The following is a 25,380-nucleotide window of genomic DNA, read 5'->3' as shown; positions in this document are numbered from 1 at the left end:
GAGGTGTGTGTAATGCTCACTGTTTCACCGACTTTTTTGCCAGTCCCATTGGGATTTCATAACTGCAATAATTAAGTGCGGGTGCAGATGGAGAAACACTGTTGGCTAATCACAGTATTTCTAAAAACCTTTCTCACAGCAGACAGTTAGACTTGTCATAGGCAGAAAAGAGCAGGTGTAATTAATAACGCTAACAATGGCTCTGTTGTATTCGAGTGCTCCACTGAGTGTGACAGTGGGTCAGCATGCACAATAACCCGAAATCAAAGCAGCCAAATGAAATTCACTTATCATTAATTTCATTATTTACACCTGTGCTTTTCAAACTGCCTGCTTTGAGAAAGGCCAACAAGTAAAGACACAAGTTAACATGAATGCTGACGCTTTATTTGATAAAGACTTTGATGACCCTGTCTTTTAGACAGATGTGTGGGGATAGACCTATCAATATCAGCCAATCACAGTTGTAGCTTGGGCCTTGACATGCGTCATGCATTTCACCATCACATACAGCACACACGTCAGCATCGATACCTTCATAAGGGGAATGTAGGTTACCGAATCATCAAAGGAGATTTAAGAGCAAATTATTGCATTTTTTTCCCTGCTTTGAACACACAGTATAATCCCGATTAGAGACTCTGTCTGAAACACTTGACTTGCTGTGAGATAATACCTTCCACATGACAGTGGATATTTAAATGCAGTGCCAAGCAGAGACCACATCCTGCATCAGTTTGTCGTCTCTGACGTGTGTATCTCACAGCAGCTTATAGGAACCCTGGAGACGAGGAGCATCTCAGAAACTGGCATACGAATGCCGTAGTCAGAAGTTAATCTCCTATCCTACCTGCTGACAGAGAGAGAGAGCAACTCTGTAAGGAAAGAGAAACAGGACACAGAGGCCCATAAGGCATGTAGAGTCGAATGAGACTCAACAATTCTCCCCAGTTTGTGTTGAATGTTGTTAAATAATTTATTTTTCCACCAGTTAAGGTCAAGAGACAATACGGACATTAGACTATTAAAACTACAGAACATGACTTTTTTCTGTGTATGTGTGACATTTTTTTATACCTTATGTAGACGGCCGACAGTAGAATTATGACAGGAAATAAACAAACGAAGGTCCTTGGCCAGCTCGTGGTCAATTCTTGCATGGTCAGTGCTTTAAATCCCCAGGCCAAGAGGTAGCTCCCACCTTTATCAGTGTTATTAGTACACGGAGCCCAGTAACTTAATTACAATCATAACTCTGCCCACCTGAGCAGAGCTCCGATTAGCATGACTGAAAACACCTGTGTGGGTCTGTAGAGCTTCAGTGTTTCTAGATCATAAAAGCACCTTATGGATAGCTATACCTAAAGCTTTGTTTCATACAGCCAAAAGGTTTGACTATTTCATTTTTCCTCTGTTCAAAATCAGCTGCGCTACTTATCATTTTTATCTCATCCCATCATCAACTTGCGCGTTAGACACATTGCACTTTGAATATAGTAATGTATTAAATTACATTCTGCTATTTTAGGCGCCAAGCAGTTAACTCTCTGGTAGTGCTTTCAAATATATTAATTTATTGATACATATCAATTATGAAAATCACATCATTCTGCTGTTTTCTGCTAAGACAAGAAAAGCAGTCATCATGCTATAACCTCGTTATGTTTATCTTTTTAAACATCCAATGTGAAGGATTTAAGGGCTTCTATTGGCAGAAATGGCTTTTAGTATTCATAACATATGTTTTCAAGAATTTCAAGAATCGTTGCGTTTTTGTTACCTTAGAATGACCTGTTTCTATCTACACGTGGAGCGGGTCCTCACAGAGTTAGACATGTTGTACGAGCTTTACATAGGACCATACACCTTTTTGTTTGCATTATTGCATCAGCCACGGTAGTTCGCTGTATGCTTGGCACACCGGAGTTAACCACTAAATCCTACACTCTGGACCTTGAATTATATTATAAAAAAAAAAAAATCCCACAATGCCATTTTCCCCACAGTTTGAAAAATGGTATTCAGCATTAATATTTTAGTATTGTGTCAATACAAGTAATATGCCAACACTACTCTCTCGCCAATCAGACACATCTGCCATAAGGCATCATTTGATTGGGCAGAATCAGTACACACGCAAGTGAGATTTACTTTTACCAGAGAAGGGACGATAATCACCAGACATACCACAATATGATCTTTTCATGATACTCAAGTCCTGAAATAATGTTATAATGTTGTATAATGTTTTGCAATATGCTGAGTATTGGGATAACATATGTTGTGATATAATTAAATGTATTACTTTTTTCAATTGCAAATTATGTCGCCAAAGAAAAACCTCGTCAACATCTGTTTTCTGGAGTTAGATTCTCACTCTGTTCATCTCACTTCATTTTTATTGCTGCAAAATGTCTCTAGTGGACTAAAAAAAGCAATTGATTTTATTATTCTAATAGGCTACCAAACGTTAAGTTAATACATGCAATATTGATAATTTATATACTAAAAAAAAATAGTTTGCATCCTTGTATCAAAACAGTATTGCCATGCAAAATATCGCAATATTATGCCATAACATTTTTTTCCCCTAACCTTACTAGAGAGGAACTGGTGCCTAAAAAGTAGCACGTCTGCCGACTGGCAATATTTTGGAGACGCAATATGGCACAAGCACAGGAATTGCGAAAGTCTGAGCCTGAGTTGAGAACTGATTACTCTTTAATATCACCCAAAATCACCATGACGCCTTGTTGAAGTGAAGTGATCTCAGCTCCACATTTTGGTAATGACGATAACTTTATTTTCTGCCTGTAGCTGTTTGGGTTGTTTCATTTATCCAACAACAGCGTGATGTTTCCCCGTAATTACACTGCATATGTCTTTGTGTGTGTGTGTGTGATCATGTGTATTTATGAGCATGTTCACCCTTGTGTGAAGAACCAGAATACAGGCAGATGGTTGTTGGATGCATTTGCTGAGTGTTTACTGTTTCTTTCAAGCAGCTGCGGCGCTCTGTGGCACATGCAGCAGCGGCAGGACTTAAACACAGCGAGTGTGACATGACGTGGGGGGTTACAGTGAGGCTATTCACTCCTCCGCAGCTATTTTTATTCAGGAGCATAAGAGTGTATGGAGTGACCTGAGCGGTTTGATCCTGATTTCCTGCTTGAGCGAAATGGGATCTAATCTGATCTCCTCGATCATCCTTACTGTCAGAAGTCCCAAGTGGCGGCTCACTGTTTTACAATAAAATGTTCTCTGATAGATCGATTAGCTGCTCATCAGTGAAATTGTGGGCATGTGTAATCTTTTAATCTGCTGGAAATCTCTTCCTGTTCATGGACAGAAGGGGAGGATGAGGAATTAGCTGTGGATGCTATAGAGCTATATAAAAAATAAAAATCCTTTCCAAAGTGAGTTTTCATTTTCATTTTCAGTTTTTAGAATTGCTGTGGTGAGATTGTGGTCTTTCTTTGTGGATGATTTCAAGGAAATTCCACATTTCAGCTCTAAATGGCATATCAAACATTTTAGCTCTGCTTTTACAGCATCCGCAGACCTGGCTGTGAGAAAAAAAAAAAGAGTGGAAAAACAGACGTTGATTGTCCACACGCACTTTAGCAGATTAAGAGTCTCTGAAAATTACAGTGTAGACTCAATTAAGATAGCTTATGCAGCCAGAGGACTATGAGAATGTCATCAAGTAGTGACAGAGAAGGCAGTATTACACTTTTAGAGATTACTCATTGCATAAACTGCACACACACACACACACACACACACACACACACACACACAAAGCTGCACATTTAATTATTCACAGAATGTACCACAAATGCAAATACACACATGCATAGCAATAAGTGAGGATGAATGAGCATGCTCCATGCTATTTGGTTCAGGTATCAGTTTGGGAGTAACAATGAGTGGAACTTCCTGGCGCCGTTTGTCTCCTTGTGGGATGACGTCTCTCAGCGGAGTTGCTCACGTCAGAGCCTGCAAACTGAGGCGCATGCACTCGCTGTGTGTTGGCAAACGGAGGTGATGTTTTGGATGAGGGCTTGAATAGACATGGCCTCTGCTGTTGCTGTGAAAAGACTCATTTACTCCCACCAAGAGCATCACAATGTGGCATTAACTCTTGCACAGGATTTGGAAGTTTCGATATAAGTGGGGAAACATTTGATTTCTAATGATAATATTTCTCCATCTGGTCCTTCTATTGTTCATCATTACTTTTTCTCCTACATAGTTTTTGTAAAACTTATCTTCTGCTCCTGAGAATTGAGGTTTATTGTAATTATTATTATTTGTTACAGTGGGCACTACTGAGGCAATAACTGTACATGTCCTTGTCTTTGTCCTTATCTCTGGAAGATAATATTCCCAAAAAGCTATTTACATGGCTAATGAAAATTAATATTTAAATAAGATTCCCATTACACACAACCATGCTTACTTCAATTACCATGCCGTCATTTATTGTTTATCACATCAAAATATAAAAAAAGTGAAATGTCTTGTGCCGCTTCTTGCTTCTTGCATCAAAATATCATTTTTTTTCAAAGAATATTTTAGGGTTTTTTGCAAAACAGCTAGTGAGTGACAGTAATTATGGGTGAGAGAATGTGATAACATGCAGCAAAGGGCCACAGGTTGGAATCGGACCCGGGATCGTCACAAAGGTCTCAGCCACTCTACCTGATGAGCTGGAGGTTGCCCCTATCCACCTTCTTGAAAAGGCATTGCAGAAATTGTGCATCTCCAAAAACCTGTTGATATGCAAGTCTTTCATAATGTTTAAAGTAAGTGTGTTTCTCCTTCCAACCAAAAATGTGGGCTTTTTCTTTTGGGCATGCATCTCTACCACAGCCATGCAAACTGTTATTAGCATCCATGATGAACGCACAGAGCGATCTGTAAACACGCAAGACGTCGTGTATCGTAAAATGCGGAAAACCCCCAATTAAGACGCATATTCTGACTGTGCTGTATACAGGTCCTAAGAATGCTCCTAAAACCTGAATAATGCCGGCATATCCCACGCGTCGTAATCAGAAAATTCATCATCCATAATATCAAAACAGAATAGGCTGTTTACATGACCCACATTAAATTCAGAATACTGTCATATTCTTAAAAATAGTGGATTTTAGTAGTGTGCATGTAAACACAGTCAATCACACTGATTATTAGGAAGACTGACTGATAGCCTCTCTGTTACATATTGTTGCAGGGTGCAATTACCAAAATGAAACGTTATTTATTTGGAGATCTTAACAAAACCATCACTGATGCTTCTGACAACTCTGCTCCAAAAAAAAGGAAAAAAAGGACACACATCCCTTTGTCCAATGGAGTGGTGGCTGCTGGATCAAGAATTTTCTGGCAAAATAAAAACAAATAGAACCGCACACCAAGTAGCTCCCGTTGGAAGGATTTTAACTGAACTTTTAGCCAGCGTCCAGCCTGCTTTTCCTAATAGTGTTTTTCTCTTGGATATGAGATGTTTTGAAATCATGGTGAGCTGTAATTACTCATGCAGACAGTTGCGCATGTGTTTTTGGATGACATAGTGTCTACAGAATACAGAGCATTTCAGTTTTGCTGAGCATTTCCTTATGGACGCACAACTCTTCCTCTGTTTCGTGCCACAATGGTGCTATGGTAACTGGTGTTGAAGCCTGCGGGGCTGAACTCAATTGTCTTTGTGTTCATTCTCATTTTCCTTCATTTTCTTGGTTATAATAATTGGTGGAGGCCTGTAACTTCACAAATTTGATCCTAATACACCTAATAGTGGTACTAAAATTTCAGCAAATTATATGCTTTGACACAATTTAGTGCAAATATATTGAGGAGTGACAACCTGAGGGGTATAAGGGACATTTTGGGAGAAAATGGGTTATATACATGAAATGAAAGCTCTCAATGGCTCCATCCATGATCCTGTCCTGCTGGTTGTCAGACAACAAATCTGCACTGATGCAACCTGGACTGCGGCCCCTCCATTCCCTGATTATTCTGTTGCTCTTTTTATTTGCCCAAAGGATACTTGTGAATTTTAAAATCTACCCAGAAGTTTATTTCAAAAACCAAAAGACTGAATTCACACTGCTGGTCCATGGCAGTATTATTGCACCGTGATGCCACCTCATCGCTCTGTATAAACAGAATAATCAGGGAACGGAGATACAGCAGTCCTTTGCCTTTAAGCTGGCGAAGGAGTTTGCAACAGTGCAGATTTTTTGTCTGACAACCAGCAGGACAGGATCATGGATGGTGTGATGTTTTGATGATGTGTTATGCACACGATCTACCATGGGAGATTTTATATCAGCTTGCAGCAGTTAGTGGCTAACTCTAAGGAGAAGAAAAGTGACAGTAAATGTTCACATATTGGGAAAACAATGAGATTCGGACCTCCTTACCCTGCTTGCAGAGGATGCCATCAGTTGCCATATAACAGGGACAGTAAATGATTGATATTGCTATGTCATGCCATTGTTATTCTTTATAAAGCACTGCTGACACTCGTGTCACACTAGAGGCTGACGCTGTTGAGGTAAACATTACACCCGTAATGCCTGTTTTTGCTTCCACAATGCCAGCATGCAGTCTAAAATCACACTCTGGGGTGGCATGATGCTGCCGCTGTTTGGTTCAATGACAACAACAAATGCACATGGTGGGATTACAAAAGCATTGTGGTTATGGTTAGGCAACAATCACGCCAACAAAGCACAAAGCAGGTTAAGGCACAAAGTGCACATGGTTAGGTGTAGACGGATAGGAAGCGAACACCGGACTCCTGGGTGAAAGGATTAGGGATCCATCTCCTCACGCCCACCCTATAGGCACTGGTGTAATCCTTATATTACGTTGCTACCTGCAGCATTTCAGTTCGATTGTTGTGCTGCTGTAGCAGGTGCCGTCTGGCTGCCGGTGGCGTATCATTCAGCTGTGAAAGCTGACTTTTGGATCAGTGGCTCTGGAATGAGAACAGGCTGGGTCCTCACCCTCAATATGTAGGTCCATGTTAATATTTTCATATAAGATTTGTCCCATAAGATCCTTGTACCATATCCACATCTTCAACTGAATCTGTATTATTCAGTACAAATATCTAAAGTAAATAATACATGATATCAGGAGTCTGCTGCCAAAACCTTGTCCTACTTTTAAAGGAGCATTTTCCCCAGTGTTGCAGCTTCCTCTTTTTCACTTTCATTCGCTGCAAACTTGGAGAACTGTAGAACAAGCTTGCTAAAAATAAGAGGCTCTGGCTGAATTAGTGTGTTTTCACTCAACTGCTTCCAAGGATGTCGTGTATTGCCTTTGTTTTTGAATATATTGATTGTAGGAACCACAACTCTGTCCAATCAGGTCTGCTGTTTCCAGCTCCACTGCTTGAGGCCATTGAAGAGGCGCCCTTGTAGCCGGACAGCCCATCATGCATTGTCCTCGAATAGCTCCCCCCAACCTCCTTGTGATTTGTAGACTATCTGAGTGGCAGTGTGGTTCTGTGCAGTGATTTGTCCCACGAGAGGGGCCCTGCCTCTGCCATTGCTACCGTCAGCAACTCCGCTACAACTGTGCGTGAATGCAGGATACTGGCATGTGCTGAATCCAAGGTGGCGTCTTTTCAACTAGAGCCCAGTGAAATACCTTTTCAGCCTCTCGAGTGGTCTGGCGAGCTACAGCCAAGGAGGCCCCAGCAGTATAATGATGCCTGGCACAATAGTACCACTGTTCTCCAACTCGTTCCCAGGAAACCGCACAACATGTGCCATTGTGTACTGTGCTTTGCTGCCCAACCACGTTGCCCGGCTTTAGCCAGAGACACCGAGAGGCCTGGCTGTGCAGTGGAGCTCGCAGCAACATGGTTGGTAGGACAGGTTCAGAGGACTGCGAGACGAAGACTGGGGTGTATTCACACTCACACTGTGTTTGATGTGATAAAATAATTTTTACAAAAAGCTACATTTAAAAGGCCAGGCTGCGAAGCGGAAGAGGCCTGAGGGGGAAAGGACAGCTGAGTGGTTGCCAGGAATGGTGGTACAGAAAACCCTGAGCATTGTTGTAAAGTTGAACCCTCCTCAATAAAAGAGGAAACCAAGAGAAAAGTGACAAGTAGAAAAATGGAGGCACAAAGACGGCTCAAACTGGTTGGTAGCTGGTCCTAGCTGGTTCTTCTTTTTATCTCAATGCTGGGGGTTCAATCGTTTGTGTGTTCCTCCCCTACGGCCCCCAACGTGCTCTCATTATAGCCTCTACTGCTGTTTATGCAGCAGCGTAAAGGAGATCATTCAGGGCCAGCCAGATAGGGGGCTTTGGTCAACTGCATCCAGGAGATACATGTCACGGGGGGCCTTTCTTGGCCCCACAAGCCAGCTGGTGAGCTAAGACACCACAACAGGATACCCAGGAAATAAGAGGCCTGACGCAAAGCCCAGTGTGTCACAGTCAACTGAAAGCTTTGTTTCCTCTGAGCGTAGATCTGTCAGCTGATGTGTCAATTATTCATGGGATTTGCCAAAACATCCATTAACGTCAGCTCTACGTTTTCGACTAACGTGGTGAGAGTTTTTGCTTTAGGTCACAAGTGAAAGTGCGTGTTAGTCTCACTGTCGCTTTGAGCTTGTTATTTTCATCGTTCAGATTTATCTGGTTTGACAAAATAATGACACATTTTAACCCAAATCCCCAAAGTGTGTTTGCATCTTTTAATCAGGGACAATTTGGTCGGAATCCTCATTTGTCAAAAGTTCCATTAAGCCACAATTACAATATTTAATTTAGTCCCTCAATTACAATTACTTTCATAAGTCTGCAAGGAATTCTGTGTTGTTGCTCCATCTTGACATGTCTTTTGTCATCCTCTCCGTTAGCACTCACAGAGTGATTTGGAGTTCAGTCACGTCCCTGTTGGGCCTTAAGGAAGATACAGACTCACTTGAATGCCCTCAGGGTGGCCTCCTTTATCTTCCCACGTGTCTCTTGTTGTTGGAAACTAGGAATGAAAGCATTTCTAGTCTTGATGCACTCCATGTCAGTTTCTGATTGAGTTGGACTTTCCATTATTCAAGAAAAGCAAGTGACATGTCCAGTCTCAAGCAACAGTGACACATTCCAGCTGACCTATGAAAACCACCACAAAACAGTCCTGTCTTCAGCAATAGTGAGACTTTTCCAGATAATCCTAAGGGTTTTTAAATGGTTTATTTAACTGAAGAGAGAGGAGATTTTGCTCAATCTATGAAGGTTATTATTTATTTAAAAACTACTGAATCGCCTGGAGATGCAAGCTTGTCAATAGACAGCAATTGTATATAATTTTGACACACTTAACTCCAGTCCTTTATCTATGCGAGTGCTAAGGAGTGGAATAAGTGACCTCTTGCAAAAAAGGAGGTGGAGAACCCACAAGCCTTTAAGAAAATGCTCAAACAGAGACTGCTCAATAGAATCTCCAAATAAGTTCATGGTCATTTTGCACATTGAAATTGTGTGTCTTAAAAAAACAACAACACACAAATGTACATATGTGCATTGGTGTTTTTTTAATTGGCTTGTATATCTGTAGGTTGGTTGCTGCATTGAGATGTGATGTGTTATGCTCAAGCTTTGGCCTCTTTGGCCGTTGAATGGCTGTCTCTGTCTTGTGTGTAGTGAAAGATCTGATGGAAGATCATGGACCAAGAAGGAAATACGTCCAGGGGTCAGATGTATGACACTCTGTAAATTCACAACCAAAACTGTGTGTATGCACAAAGCCAGAAATATGCATACGCATTCTTTTTTATCAGATTTACAACGTACCTCTAATTTTGTTTTATAAATGTCAGTCATTGTGACACTGGGCTCAAGGGCAGGAGCCTCATTTTCCACACCCACAGTTCACCATAAATGGATGCAAAACAGAACCCTGTGTAAGCTGCAATGAAAAAAAAATAATTGTACTTGTATTTAATCTTGTCCTTAGTATCTCACTTGCAGCTATCTAAACTACAACGGTGTGTACGCCTGGTCTGAAGAAAGCGTGGGGTGCGCACATTCTCACTGCACATTCTTCCTTTGTAATCACTAGTTTATGTGTGGGAAAAGGCGCACACTTGTTTTTTTTCCATACACATCACATATTGTGTCGTATTCTTTTTTTACCAATGATTTTTTCATCTAAACTAAAAAAAAAATCCTCTTTGGATAACTTGCAAGAAAAAGCTTCTTTCTAATATTACAACTGTTAATATATTCACACAGGTGCGATACAGAGAATGAAGAAATGATCGGGGCTGCTGTTCTGGTTGATTAGACGTCTGCTCAGGTTGAACTGGAGTAGAGTTATGCTGGGTGTAATGTGAGGTTGTTGGACTCCATGCACCAATAAGAGGTATAAGGCTGTAATTTGTTCTTGTCTAGCAGGTACAACAAACCTATCAGGATAATGATGGAGAAGTCCGTTAAAGTCTGGACATGTTCACACCGTTCTGAGAGGATGTCTAATCAGCCACAATAATAAAATCACCTGTGTGCATATCCAGGGTCTTTTAGTGTGTATATTAGGCCAGGACAGTATCTACTTTTTCATACCTTCCTGGAAGATACTGGGGTATACACGATATTTATTTATTTTTTATTACCTCTGGCTACGATCGGCATTGATGGGTACGCAACACCCGGATTAACACACTTATTTCAGCTCAAACCAGCAAGATGCAACAACACACAGATTAATTTCTGTCTCCTCCTAAGCAGCGCTAAAGCAGCAATCCAAATACATCTGCACCGAGTTTGAAAGAGAGACTGAATAAGAAAGAGATATATAAAGAGAAGAAACCACTGCTGTTCCTGCTGCTGTCTGTTTACCTGTTCTCCGGACCGTCCGCGACGTCTTACGAACACACCAAAAAAACAACCCACACACATACACACAAAAGCTGCCAGAAAGACAGACTCGTTTACTCCAGCGGTGTGTTGTCTGGCAGTAGGAGTGCAGTATTAAGTGCATGTAGCCGTGTTTGAAAAACCTGCATGCAAGTGCTAATTTTGGTGGGGAAATGGATTCAGTGTGCAGCCTAGTTTTAATGTGGTCAGTTTACAAGTTTGTGATTCAAAATATTGTTAAATATGCCTTCACCAGTTTACTGAATAGCGGTATTTATAGTGTATATCACTGCTGTCCAGTTAAAACCACAAATGTCTACATTTTGTGATTTTCAGGATGCTAATTGCCCGTGTCTCTTTTCTCCCCACAGATTCCTGGAAGAAAATAAAAACTTCATCCTTGGAGCACTCATTCTGCCTCAAATATTTACACATTTCAGCAGGCTGATTATTATACACACACCAAGGCACCAGAGCAGATATGAGTGAGGATAAACCAGCCGATACCGCGGAAACTGCCCCCGCAGAGGTGAACGCTATTCCTAATGGGAAAGGCCATGAGCCCGGGGAGGAGATCACAGCATCGGCCAAAACCCCACCTGCAGAGGCCGGTGAAAAGTGAGTATAATCCTACTTAACACAGTCTGTGGTGACCTATTTGAAATACCTTTTTAATTGATTACAGCTCACACGTCATTGTTTGATCTTACAAGAAATAAATAATGTGTTGCTGTTGTTTTTATTTTATGTTTTTGTGTTCTTAGGGCATGTCTTTAATGTATTTTATGGTGAAACTGAAGGCAGGTTTTCACATTGGTGGACAATAGTTTTCATAATTGTAATAATCAGTTATCTATTATATAAGCTGTTGCCACTGTTTAAGCACGGTGATTTGATTCAGTGGTTGCTTTTATTTGTCATCTCAATGTGCCACTTAAGGAAAGTCTCACGTTTCCTCTAATGCATCACATTGAAATAGGTGTCATGTGTATCTCCTCTGTGCCTGTTTCTTTACTAATCAACGGGTTTATTCATTCAGCACGAAAAGGACGTGACCCTCACTTATAGAGGCCGGATATAAGGTGCTATTTTTAGCTGGAATCATTTCTATACACATCAGCCAGAGGGATTATAAAAATATTACCTGAATGGGCAGCTCAGTGCGTAGTGAGTGTGTGGTTGAGCGAGCGAGCGAGGGACAGAGAAAGGTGTGATGTGTTTAGATCACACACCTGTGGGCGACTGCAGCAGACGAGAAATCAACACTTAACTGCTGTCAAGTTGTAGTACACTGTACTATAAAGACTGCAGCTTCTTAACACTGAAGTAAAACCCCCATGCTTGTTTCCCAACGTAGACAGATGCATTTATGTATGCACATGCATGTATACAGTAAAACTGCTCATTAATATTAGTATTTATTTTCGTAGTTTTTTGTTTGTTGGATTGTTGTTGTTTTTTTCAGATTGTTATGTCATTTAGCACCGTCTTGAACTGTTTTCCAATCGTTTTATGAATGCTTGTTTTAGCATTGTTGTTCTCTCGAAAACAAGATAGACGACATAGATTTTAACAGTGGCAGAGAAAACATCTTAGTTGCAGCCGCTCGGTTAATTTCAAACCCTGCACATTACAACAAACCTGTGTCCATTAACTTGCCTGGTGATGTGCCTTTGAGCAACACATTTACCTCCTACCTGCTCACTCACCGTGCTATCATTTGTGCTGGATAGTGGAGTGAACTAAACGCCTAATTATCATGTCATTGATTGCCCAGCAATATTTTTTATATCATCTTTCTGTGTAATAGATGGTTCAATGAAAATGTCTCTGGGATTTATAGACCATCCCTTCACTGTATTTTTTGCCTGATTATATTATGACTGAGGGTGTTGTTTTTCCACTTTGTGCTTTCGTTGGGTGATGGATGGCCTCTCGCTACACTGCTTGTAGGGAAACTGTACCCAATAGTGCCCAGAATGCTAGGTATGTATGTTATGATAATGTATAGAGAATGTGTTTCAAATTCTGACAGAAAGGCGACTTATTGGAAACCAAAACCTTTTCTATAAAGAAATAAAGTACATAGTTTGTGATGAACCTTGAGTGTTTTGTTTATTGTTCAGTTCTTTGACAGTATTTCTTTCTGTTAGTCCGCACAGAACAGAGAATGCAGAGGCCAACCTCCCGGAGAGCCAGGAGTTCTTATCAGGCGTGGACGACAAGAAGACCACTCGCTTCACAGATGTAAGTGCACACAAACACTGCCTGTAGACTAATTACGTTCTCTCAGATAATCTAACATATTTCTCTCCTCCTTTTAGTTTGAGGGGAAGACCTCGTTTGGGATGTCTGTCTTTAACCTGGGCAACGCCATCATGGGAAGTGGAATCCTGGGACTGGCGTACGCCATGGCCAACACAGGAGTCATCCTGTTTTTGTAAGATATTCAAACACTTCTGATACACTAACACCCAATCCCAATCCACCCCTTGCCCCTACTACTTCCCCCTTAACCCTCTATTTTAAGCATTCACATGTAGGCGTAGGGTTTCCCGAATCTTGTTGGTATAGAGGAGTAAGTTGAAGTGTTTGGGATACATGGCTTACAAATGGAGGTTTTTCAGAAGCACACCTCAAACTGAGTCCAGCAGTGAAGCTGCTCCACTTGTTACCCCTCCTCTAATATCAGCGCAGACTGGCAGTGAAGGAGCATGGGTTGCCTACAGGGCATCGCTAGTTGCCTGGTTATGAAGCAGTGTTCTTTGTATTTGGTGACTTATGTAATTGATTGATAGCCTCCAATTTAAGTTGTGAACAAATCAGTAGCATCCTGACAATCGCAAAAGGCTGCCTGTGGCCCAGAAATAGAGAGATCACCTCCGTGTAAACGCCAGCATACCGATGTGTCGGGGTCTTGAAGGGTTTTATCATTTCATAGGGGAAATTTTTTTTACCACTACCACTTATAACCCTATTCATAAAGGCATAGTGGCACTCGAAAACAAGGGCTTAGGGTAAAAATATGAAATGGCATCGGGCCTAAATATGTAACTCAATGATTACAGATTGGGAGACTGACTTATAGCTCACAGATGTTCTCTGACTCATTTTCTTCCCGGTTTCCAGCAGAGGTCTGCGTCACACATAAATAGCACCTAATTATATTGTAATTGTCTTGTATTAACCAGGCAGCAGTTCCTGGTTAGGACGCAGAGGCCGTTGTCACAGGGCACATTTGTTTGATAAATAAAGGCTCAGATTAATAGCGCACTGGCAATCATTTACTCCGGCTATAAACGGGTGCAATCACAGATACAGAAAATAACCACATTGTTTCTGTTTCCACGGTTGATTCTCTGCCCTGAATTAGTGGGTGTAAGGTATGTACTATATATACGAGGAGCTTAACGTATGAAAACCTCTGCAGCAGAACTGCCTGTTCAGATAATGATGTCACAGCCGACTGCAGCTTTTCATTTATGTTTTTTTACCTTATTTAAATTCACTGGAGGTCTTTTGACCTTTGAGCTGCAGTGGGTGCTCACACTCGATTTGTCTTTTTATGGTAATTGCTGACAATGAGAAAAATACAGAATGTCTCCAGCCTTACCCCTAAACCTTTCGAAACCTGAGCAAATTGGCCTAATTTATTTCAAAAGCATGAAAGGAAGGTGATAAGTAACTTAGTGAAAAATGACCCAAGTTATTTGTAAGAAGTTACAAAATAAGAAACAACACGAAAGTTATCACAAAAAAAGAGAAAAGTAACAGAACAAAAACAGGAAATGACCTGAAAATGTGTTAAAATAAAATGAAAATAGGAAATAGATTTAATTATACTAAATATTTACTAATATTTAATTATATTAAATATACATTTCTTCCTGTAACCTAATTTTAAATATATAATTTTAATAATTAGTCCATTTGTCAGCCTATAGAGCCCCATTGTGAACCTTGAAATGTTGACTATGGGTTAGGACTGGTGCATAGCTTGCTTTGAGGAAATTTCCCTTTTTATCGCTTTACCGTTTCATTTCATGCGTGTCATGTTTTGGGGTTTGCTTCATCGGCGGCAGTTTTGTTGACCATCCAGTCACTCTCTGATTTATCCTGCCTAAATCTCCTGCAGATCTAGCCACATATTACTCAAGTACCCTCCCCCCACAGTTGGGTTCTGCATAAACATGCAAATATAAAGCTTTGGGTGGTATATAACTCACACTTGCTGGTGGTATAGTATTGAAGCGATGGGCTGTCAAAGCTTTGCATGCTCATTTTCTCACATGTCCAACTGCAGTTTAATTTCTCATTCTTTCCATGAGGTTTCCAGCTGTAAGCTTGATCTGTATGTTGCATGTTTCTCAAAGATAATCACGCTGGTGTAACCAGAGGGTAATCTCACCAGATCACACTGACAAGACTAACACTTGCTGTATTTGACACCTCTACCTGACGGCGCCTGCTCGTGAGGTGTCTGGTGCTGAAACTGCCGCAGTATTTTCTGTGAAATATTAAAGGGCACCGCTGTGAGCACCCCTCAGTATCACATTTCGTAGAAAATCCAGGCACTGCTGTTTATTTAACTAAGCTTCCATGAATCAAAATTACAACACAGAGCCCCAGTGAAAGATGAAGCAATGTTTTGGACGTTTGTTTAACTTCTGGCTTGTTTTAAGTGGATTTGTAGCCATGGTGAAAAACTAGATGCTCTCTCTCCTTTGTAGGCCACAGGCAGTTTACTCAATTCATGACAAACTGCACAACAGAAAAGTAATATTCACGTCAGCATTCAAGATTCAAATCAATCGGAAAGAAATGTGAAGCTTGGCTTAATGTTTGACAATTACAGCTATATTATTCAAGGATGTTATGTGAGCTGTGCCAAGGCAGTCATGTCTGCAGGATTTTTCCCTCGTGTTAAAGAAAGCTTCTTAATTTGAGCTGAGTTGTGTGACTGTGGTTTTTCAAGCTGTCTGCTGTCTGGACCGGCTGAACCCTATGTCACCGAACACCAGTGTCTTTGACACCTGGCCAGACTGGAGCTCACTGAAATGAACTTCAGCCGATTAGTCAATTACATGTGAAGATAACTTTTTGTTATAATTGCTGAAACCGTCACGACAGTCTGCACAAAGAAAAAATCTTGTCCCTCCTCCTCTTCTTACTGCTTCTAATGGCAATTGCTAGAACCGACCGCAACACACCAATAACAACCAGAGCCGAGGAGTCTCTCGAGCAAATGTCAATCATCACTGCTCATGAACTGCGGTCAGAACGTCAAACTGGCCAGCGCTGATCAAAAGATCAAAAGATTCTGTTGGTGCATTGCCTGATTCTCGCCTCCAGTGTTTTCAGAAACATATTTCAGTGTACTGTTTAGCTGTACAATGAAAGAGTTTGTGACCCAGCAGCCATGTTGGAAACGGTCAACTAAAGTACTAAGTGCCAATCACCAGCTAGAGGAAACTCTCTCATTTTACAGTGAGTGTTGATTGGCATAACACAGCTAGACAGTGAACTAGAATGTGTTTCTGAAAACATTTGAGGTGAGAAATAACAATAAATCTTAATTCATATTTGATCAGTGCTGCTTTTGACGGTTTGGCTGTAGTTCGCAAGCAGTGACAGACATGTTGGACAGCTGCAGTAGAGACTCCTTGCCTCTGACTGATTTTCATTCACATGTGATAAGGCCATTAGAATTGCTACAAGCAGGAAAAGGAATAGACTTTCACAATAATAATTTTCAGGCATGGAGAGGTCATGGAAAAATCATTTAAAGATTTGAAAAAGTAAAAAAAATGTTGTGTGAATGACATTGTTACAAATAAGTACATATGAAAATGAATACATTGATAAATAAAATGGAAAATTAAATGGGAACTTAAATAAATACTGTCATTTTTGGCATTTCCATTTATTTATTGACACATTTATTTATTTATTATGTTGTCAATTTCAGTCCTCCATATCCATTACCTCCCCATGTTTGCTCAAACATATGTATGTAAAATAAATGCTAACAGCATAAAACAAGGCTTTTTCTCAGCATATTTGTGACATAGGTTTTTCTCATTTTTTCTCCACTGACTGGTTTGCCTGCTGCAGACGTCTGCTGCACATTCAAACTTGACAGATTATGAAGTCTTTCATTCATTCACTTCAACCTGCACACTGATTTGAGACAAGAAGACAAGATGCATGAGTCCCCTTTCGCACAACATTTGCACGTAATCGTTAATGTCTTTTGATTTGACTCTGGTTTCAAAAGAAAATCAAGTGTGGTTTTGTCGGCTTATTATCACGGATTAGCTGAACAGTAGGTTTGTTTATAGTTCATATGGCAATCATCCTATAGCTAATCCTTTTTAAAGCTGCATTACTTGCAGTGTCCAGACTATGGCGACGACATATGGGAAGTAAGGACAGTTTTGGGACTAAATAGGAATGCCCTGTCCCACAGATTTTTGTTGGCGGGTGCAGAGGCTTCAGCGGGTCAGTGGCCCAGCCCGGGTAGGAATGCAGCGGGGTGGAAAGTTGTGAGCAGAGCTACAGTGACCCAAGTGTGTCAGTCTGTCTGTCTGTCAGCAGATCTGTCCTCCCACTGCCACTTGACTGACCAAATCCTCCACCACAAGTCAGCCCGGCATTCTTTCACATAGTCTGAAAAAAACCAACAACAAAAAAAACCTGTTTACTGGCCAAGAGTTGAAGTCGAATTGAAAGACGCACTGCCTGGCGTTTCTAAAAGCAGAGAGGAATGGAGAGAGTGTGAGTGTGAGAGAAAGTTAATGTCGCCAACAGTTACAATAAAAGAGGAAAAAAATAGGAAACTGTTGGAATGAGGTGGACTGGATCAGGGAAAGTCAGTAGATCAGGGACCCATTCACAGAACCTCCACATGCTGTGGACTCTAACAAAAGTCTCAGAAGAGTGATGTTTTTTAAACACCTCCCTTAAAAACACATATTAGATGTAACTTTTACACCTTGCAAGCCAATAAACACCATTAATTGATATAGCAGCTTTTTCCCAGTATTGCTATTTTGTCATTCTGCTCTGATATTAATGCTGGCGATTTTGTGGAGCAGTTTTTGGTAAAAACTGCAAAATTTGAAAATACACCCTCCTCCTGATGCTCTTCCCCTACCACCAGACGAGCACGGACATGTGCACCTGCTTCATACAGTAACCCAGTGTTTCCTAGACTCTTGTTTATTAGACCCCAAATAAGACGAGAATTAGCTAGCTTGCACACTTCATTGTCCCTTTACTCCATTACTTTGCCTGGAGGAGAGTAGGCAGCAACTCTGGAGACACACCTTCAGACAGTGGGTGCCACAGTGGGCTGGTGGTCGCAGCGGTCCGGGATCAGAACTCTGGTGCTGGGGTTTACACTGGCTGTATTCGAGTTGCTACAGCCACGGACTGAAGGTCCGTGCCTGTAAAGCCACACTTTAAAGGTTCCAGCTAGCTGCATAAACATAAACTTGAATTATCCACTGTTGTGAGCCTTTAACTCAATTTAGTAGAAGGCCAAGCTGTTAGCAATGTTTTCTCATCACCTCTTAAATGTTTTATTCCATTTAATGTCAAACTCTTGTTTTAGATTCTCTTTTAAGTCCGTCTTCATTTTTTGGGTTGCCAATACTAGCAACTATGTCAGCAGGACTCTTGCCATTGAATAAGGCTTTCACCAAAAGGACGTGCACTTACATCTGCATTTGTGGAAAAGCCAATAAGAACCCCTCCTCTCTGAAATGACATGTGATTGGCCAAACACAGGCAAACATATATCTTTGACAGTTTATAGGTAATGATACGGAAATAATATGTCAGTATTTTTGTTATTTATTTTAATGTTTTTGTGTACATCATCTCAAAAAGACTAAAGCAGATTTTAGACTGAGTTATGATCTCCTCGATTGTATTTTGAGAATATGTGTGAAAATGGCTCCACGTCTTTTAGCTCAGGCGTCACGGGGAAGTTGTTTAAAAAACTGGACCTTGCTCATGATCTCACCTGATATGATTTTTTAATGAGAGCAACAGTCGAATATTATATTGAAGTGGGTTCTAATTATCCCAGGAACCAAACAGAGAAATCCAGTGATCAAGTAGAAGGGATGAAAGGCTTATCCCCGCAGCAGAATGCATGAAGAGGAACAACATGTAAAACCTGTGAATATGAGTCAGTGGAGAGAGTCCGGTCCCTCTTGAGGAGCTGACTGTATTACTGAAAATGGAAGCAACGTTGTTGATATGACTGAAGTGGGTTATTCCATCACTGAGGAACAAAGAGAAGATTAATGTTTACAAAGGATTTTCCTCATTCTGTCAATCTCAGAATTGCGTTGGAAACATTTCTTTTGAAACTGTCCATCTGGTGTGTGTGTGTGTGTGTGTGTGTGTGTGTGTGTGTGTGTGTGTGTGTGTGTGTGTGTGTGTGTGTGTGTGTGTGTGTGTGTGTGTGTGTGTGTGCGCTTAACGTGTCAGAGGCCAGAGGGGCTGACGGGGCAGCCTCCTCAGCTTGGGTAACAATTGAGGGTAAAGAAGAGCCACAGGGACTCTGTTCTTCCAACACAATCTATGGACCAGCATCCAGAAAATGTATGCCTGTGCTGCAGCTGTATAAATAGCCTACAGGGTAATGTGTCGAGTACAAATGTACTGAGTTTTCAGATGTTGAAAAATGAGAACACTTTGTATAATGGGGATTAAAGTGGTGTTTTTACTGGTATAAGAAATGTCAGTAACACTGTACATGTCTGTTTTGTCTGTGTCAGGGTTCTTCTAACAGTGGTGGCCGTCCTCTCGTCATATTCCATCCATTTGCTGCTAAAGTCGTCTGGTATTGTAGGTATGTATGTAACCTGAGTTGTTGTGCATTAAAATACCACCAGCACATTTCTATACAATGAAAACTTGAGCCGTTTCTGCTTTCCAACTAACATGTTCAATATGTGCACATACACAGTTACACAGACAGTGTTAGGGTATAAAAATACATAAAAACATAAATAACTACAACAGAATAGAAACAAAGAACACTGTGACATTATATAAAAAAATAACAGAAAATAAGGACAGTGACAATAGGTCCCCTCTAAAAGGAAAATCATAAAAGAAAAAAATAAAGATGTAAAATAGTGCCTGTTAAACATAATATATGTGCCGGTTATATCCGAAAGTCAGCCAAACTTTAAATCACCCTCAGTTAAATGTCATATGATCAAAATGTGCGAACCCTCAATACTCCATAGACTCCTACACAACACGTTGTCAGGTATGAGCTTCTTTCTATTCACAGCCTCTTTACAGTCCCAGATCTTGTTAGTATTGACTGAACTCATTGATACAATTATTTTTATTTGGTGTTCGTGGCTCAGGTATTCGTGCATATGAGCAACTCGGCTACAGGGCCTTTGGGACCCCGGGGAAGATGGCGGCAGGTATTGCCATCACGCTGCAGAACATTGGAGGTGAGCTCACACTTACACATACATGCACATTTTTTAAATGTGCTCTGATGTTTCTGGGACAATACTCGTAGTATTATGTGACTAGAGGCTTTGGATTTGTAAAAGCCCCTGAAAGTACTAATTTATTGTGGTTTTTTTTTTAATCTCATTTCCACAGCCATGTCCAGTTACCTGTACATCGTCAAGTATGAGTTTCCTTTGGTCATCCAGGCCTTTCTGAAGGTGGATAAACCTGCAGGGTGAGTGGTCAGTGCATGATACTAACATTGTCTGTGATACTCTGCAGTGAGATGAGTAACTTCAGGGAACACATACTAAAATGTCTTTGTATGATAAGGAGTTCGTGTCTGATTTGTTGCTAAATTTAGATGTTCAAATCTTTATTCTCGTCCTTGTGAGAAAATTACCAGTAACAAATAAAATACATTTTTTCACAAGACTTTTTCACACAAGTTCAGTCAAGTTGATTAGCAACTGTGGCCACTGGTAGTAATAGCAAGAGTAGTTTAACACTACGGTAAACACTCCTTGAGCTGCCACTTTGTCAAAAATACAACATGGGAGCAACTGATGTGTTAACAGCACAGCCAAACAAACAAAAAAAATCACTAAACAAAAAAGTAGTGGGGTTTTCTACCTCATGTAGCCGTCTTGCATGAGCAAAGATTCCAGCCTCCACTTAGGAGCTGTGTCAGGCTGTGCCAGTTGGTGGGCCCGCTGCTACTCTGGATGTGCTGAGCAGCTGGCGTGAGAACAGCTGTGATAGTGACCCTGGAGGAGCGGAGCAGCACGGCCACCGAGAAACACTCACTTCAAAACACAGCAAGACTCCACAGCTTATCACGTAAACCATGGGATATCACTGGCCAGAGCAGGTGGCCTCAGAGACAAACAGCGCTCACTTCCTTGGATGGGATTTGGAGTGTGATGTTAGTCCCTCACACCTTAACCCTTACCCCAGTTAGAGCCTCTCCTTACCTACTTTTCAGGGACTATTATAAAAGTGCCTGAACTTCACTAGTTTATGGACGCCACATCTGTGTATGTTTGCCCATAAATGTTCAGATTGATGTGTCCCACTTCATGTAGTCATTATAGAAGTGATCGTCAGGGACAACACGTCCACATTGTTTTCTGGTGTCAGCTCTCTGTGGCAGACAGTGCTGAGGGCCATGGTCAACAATCACTGTTTATTTGAAATGACAGACTAGACTGTCCCAGTAGCATTTTATTCTGTCAGTTGGTGTGTGTTTATATTGTTGAACTGTACAGGGGGTGGACAAAATAACAGGGACACCTCACAGTCTGGTGCAAGAGAATACAATAGCCCTGCAACAAATACTACTTCTAGTAGAATATAATGACGCTGTAATGATAGAGCTTACAATAAAGAGTGTAAATCACTAGTTTGATTATGATGCAATATTATATTGATTCTTTGGACAATAGTACTATATTTGCAGATGTCATGACGTCTGCCATGATATGTTTTTGATTCAGTTCAGGGGCCTGCGTTCAATATGAGACAATGTCAGTAAATGTCCTTATTGTCTTTTTCTTGGCTGCTGCCTTTACCTGCCCGAAGCTAGGCTGCTAACAGTGCGTTATTGCTAAGGAAGACGGTGTGCTTTGGGAATTTCAAAATAAAGGCGAATCTAAAGATGACAATATGTATTTATATTTTTCACTTTTACGATATTCGACCGTTGATCACTGTAGTGATATATTGATCCAGATCTAATTTAGTTTTTGTTGACTGCATCTATTGTCTCATTATTATCTAGCTCATTATTCTGGGAATATATTAAAAATAAAATTAATCTCCAGGAAATTATGCAATATTTATTTTGAAATCATTTTTTAGACATTTATTTTGAATTTCTAAAAACTAATCTAAAATCAGATGAAAAGGAGTCAACAATACAAAAAATCCAAATGAAAATCAAATAATAAAAAGAACATTTGCAGAGCAAACACTATGTTTGTGTCATTATAGGGACTATGATGGCGCATAATCGGAAGCTAAATTGGATTTTTCATTTACTTTCTGTGTCTTGAAAATGAATGATGTGCACTGTCTTCTTGCAAGAGGAAACACAATAATTTTTGCACACATAGGGACATGAAACCTGATTGAAAAGCAATGCCACTTAAACTGATCTGAAAAATTAGTAAATACTGAAAAGAAGACCCTTTTTAACAGCGTCCTAAGTTCTAGTTAAACTCTGTTGTTAGTTTGTGGTGCTCTTGTACTGACACAGTGTTGAGAAACACGCAAAAGTTTTACCTCCATAGGAATAAGTGTTGTTGCATGGCGGTTGTATTGTGTTGTATTTTATATCAGGGTTCCTGTTGGTTTTCCACCCTCTGCACGCATGGCCGTGTGTCTATATGAGTCTCTGGATGCGTGTTGTTGACCTCGGTCAGCTCGCACGCAAAATCAATGAACACCTGAGGCTGTGTGTTTGTTGAACCAGTCAACTTATGAGGGAAGCACTGGTATTTCAGTGTCGAGAGTGCTCATAAGTATATTTACTTCTCAAGCTGATGTCATTATTTGTGAATATTAGCGATTGTGCATTTGTGTGTTTACAAAATACTGTAAGTCTGTGTGAATGTGCGAATCAGTGTTGGTGAGATATTGTGACCCCGGTCCAGATGGCCGGAGGGCAGGACGACAACAGGATAGATGAGCCTCATCTTTTTCGAGGTGTGTGTGTGTGTGTGTGTGTGTGTGTGTGTGTGTGTGTGTGTGTGTGTGTGTGTGTGTGTGTGTGTGTGTGTGTGTGTGTGTGTGTGTGTGTGTGTGTGTGTGGGGGGCCAACATTGTCTCTGCAGAGCCTCCCACCTGATAGAAGTTAAGCAAATTTTTCAACCCTAGTGTGTCAGTCTACCTTATATAATTTTGTTTACTGTCTCGTGGCTGTGCATGACACAGTAACATGTGGTCAGTTGTGTCAGTGGAATCATTTCGTCATATGTTTTTACTGAACATCTCATATTCATGTCCTCATGATGGTGTTTATTAGTTTGGCTGAGGTGTAACTACACTGGTTTGTACAAGGTTTACTCATAGTGTTTATAAGTTTCCACTGCATTGTGTGTCAGTAAATAAACACATGCTTAGTGATGGAAATCAACAATATATTCCATTTAAAAAACTGATTATGTATAATATTTTATAAAGTCTTACAACATAGGTTTGCCGTTTGTTAACATATGTTTAAAAAACAACAACTTATCCTGTAGAGAATTCTATATTAAAGGAACACATCACATCACCCACAAAATGAACATTGGTATACCAATAAGTAACGTTGTGTTACCTTAAATTTGTTTTTCTCACATACCTTCACAGAAAGCATTGATTTATTGATTGTATTTGATTGTACTTACTACCACGTTATTTGTATTTGCTTCCAACAGCAAACCATAGCACATGCATTTTTACTAATTAAAAAAAAAACAAATTAGTCAAAGAGTCTGGCTTTGAAGAGAGCTAAGATAAGTTTCACTTCAATTTAGTTTTAAATTGTAAATTTCTGGCAAAAATAAGTGGTGTTTGAGAGGAACTGAGCATACGACTGGATAAATGACACTCGGATTATACTGCACAAGTTATGTAAGATCTTGCAAATGGATGTTTTGGTATAGCTTTGCTGTTATTTAACATGATCCCCAATCAATAGAGCAACATGTTCATTGTTTTCTGTTGAGGCATGAAAGAAAAACATTTTATTCATGAATTCAAAGTGACATGGCATGACTAACTTATATACTAACGGTTATATTGTAGGTGAAATATTTCTTTAGGTGTTGAGCAATATGATAATATTTGCAATGAAAAGATATGGCTGAGTCGGTTGGTCTGTCAGTCATTTCCTTGCAGAGTTTTGTGATACTATGTTAAATTAAGTTGCTGTAGCTGGGTTTTTCATATATGCTGAAGTCACTTTTATGGTTTCCCCATTGCGACACCACCCCTCTAAAAAATACCCTAACTAGCTATCAAAACATTCTGTAAAATGTTTTGATGATTTTGCTTGCATTTCACTTTTTCATCACCTGTTTGTCATTTATATAATCTGTAATTCTTTTCCTTATCAATTATTGTCTTTCTTTTCAAATCTTTTTATTGATTTTGCACCAGTGTTAAGTCATTGAGCAGGGGCGTAACTGAAATGGCAAAATAGACCAGTCTCTTAATGTGAATTATTGTCTAAATTCTTTTTTTCATTTTTTGCTGTCAATTTAAATGATACTGAGTCTGCCACATCACTAATACAAATACGCAAACACCACAATCACCCTGAATAACTACCATGTAGAATTTAGCTTCTCCTAAAAACATTCCCCGAAACAATACAAAGGACGTGACCCCTTTGTGTCCCCGCCACAGCCACAGTTCTTAGAGTCCAGTGGTACAGGGCGCAAAGAGGCTTAGTTTTTCCACTTTAGATATTTGATTTCATTCCAAGCACTGTAATTTGTATTCATTTCTTTTCAGCTGTGTATAAAACTACCTGGCATAGTTGTGGAGATAAAACAAAAATAATCCTCGATCAGTAACTTTGCTTTTTCCACCACGTCAGCTTTATTTGTGTGCACCTTATTCTCTAGTTGTTCACCCACATCTCCCCTGGGTCTTCTTAATCAATACCTGACACTAGTGCAAACGCCTAACAGGATTGAGATTGAGTGGAGCGTTTGAGGCGAGTAATTTCAAATCAATACATCTAATTCTCTGTGTCTTTCTGCCTCTCTGCAGTGAATGGTACCTGAACGGGAACTACCTTGTGATAATTGTGTCTATAGCAGTAATATTACCGCTGGCTCTCATGAAACAGCTAGGTAAGTATGGAATATCACATCCTTCTTTTGGTGGGAGACCTATCACATTAGCATTTTAGTTCGGGCCTCCTTTTAAAATCTGCGTTTTGTTTCGTTTTGCATGATTCTGTTAAAGTGGAAAACAGGCAACTTTTCTACCCCGAGAGTTTAC

The 25,380-nt window shown here is 40.3% G+C and overlaps 1 protein-coding gene across 3 annotated transcripts in view; it reads left to right on the top strand.

Annotated features, from left to right (window-relative positions):
• The window catches only part of LOC121956081 (sodium-coupled neutral amino acid transporter 3-like), a 50,889-nt gene that overhangs the window by 12,879 nt on the left and 12,630 nt on the right, over positions 1 to 25,380 (top strand). For 2 of the 3 annotated variants that reach the window (XM_042504173.2, XM_042504183.2), the window contains exons 2-9: positions 11,262 to 11,508; positions 12,844 to 12,876; positions 13,044 to 13,137; positions 13,215 to 13,330; positions 19,683 to 19,756; positions 20,286 to 20,378; positions 20,536 to 20,617; positions 25,147 to 25,229. In XM_042504173.2, the coding sequence (XP_042360107.1) occupies positions 11,372 to 11,508; positions 12,844 to 12,876; positions 13,044 to 13,137; positions 13,215 to 13,330; positions 19,683 to 19,756; positions 20,286 to 20,378; positions 20,536 to 20,617; positions 25,147 to 25,229 (712 nt within the window). In that variant the 5' untranslated portion in view covers positions 11,262 to 11,371. The remainder of the gene's footprint in view (positions 1 to 11,261; positions 11,509 to 12,843; positions 12,877 to 13,043; positions 13,138 to 13,214; positions 13,331 to 19,682; positions 19,757 to 20,285; positions 20,379 to 20,535; positions 20,618 to 25,146; positions 25,230 to 25,380) is intronic. The other variant, XM_042504191.2, reaches the window with a different exon arrangement.

The sequence above is a fragment of the Plectropomus leopardus genome, chromosome 2 (genome assembly GCF_026936395.1).
Source record: "Plectropomus leopardus strain MGB_pleo_1.0 chromosome 2, ASM2693639v1, whole genome shotgun sequence".
NCBI classification, from domain to species: domain Eukaryota; kingdom Metazoa; phylum Chordata; class Actinopteri; order Perciformes; family Serranidae; genus Plectropomus; species Plectropomus leopardus.
This window is presented reverse-complemented; position numbering and strand designations above follow the sequence as displayed.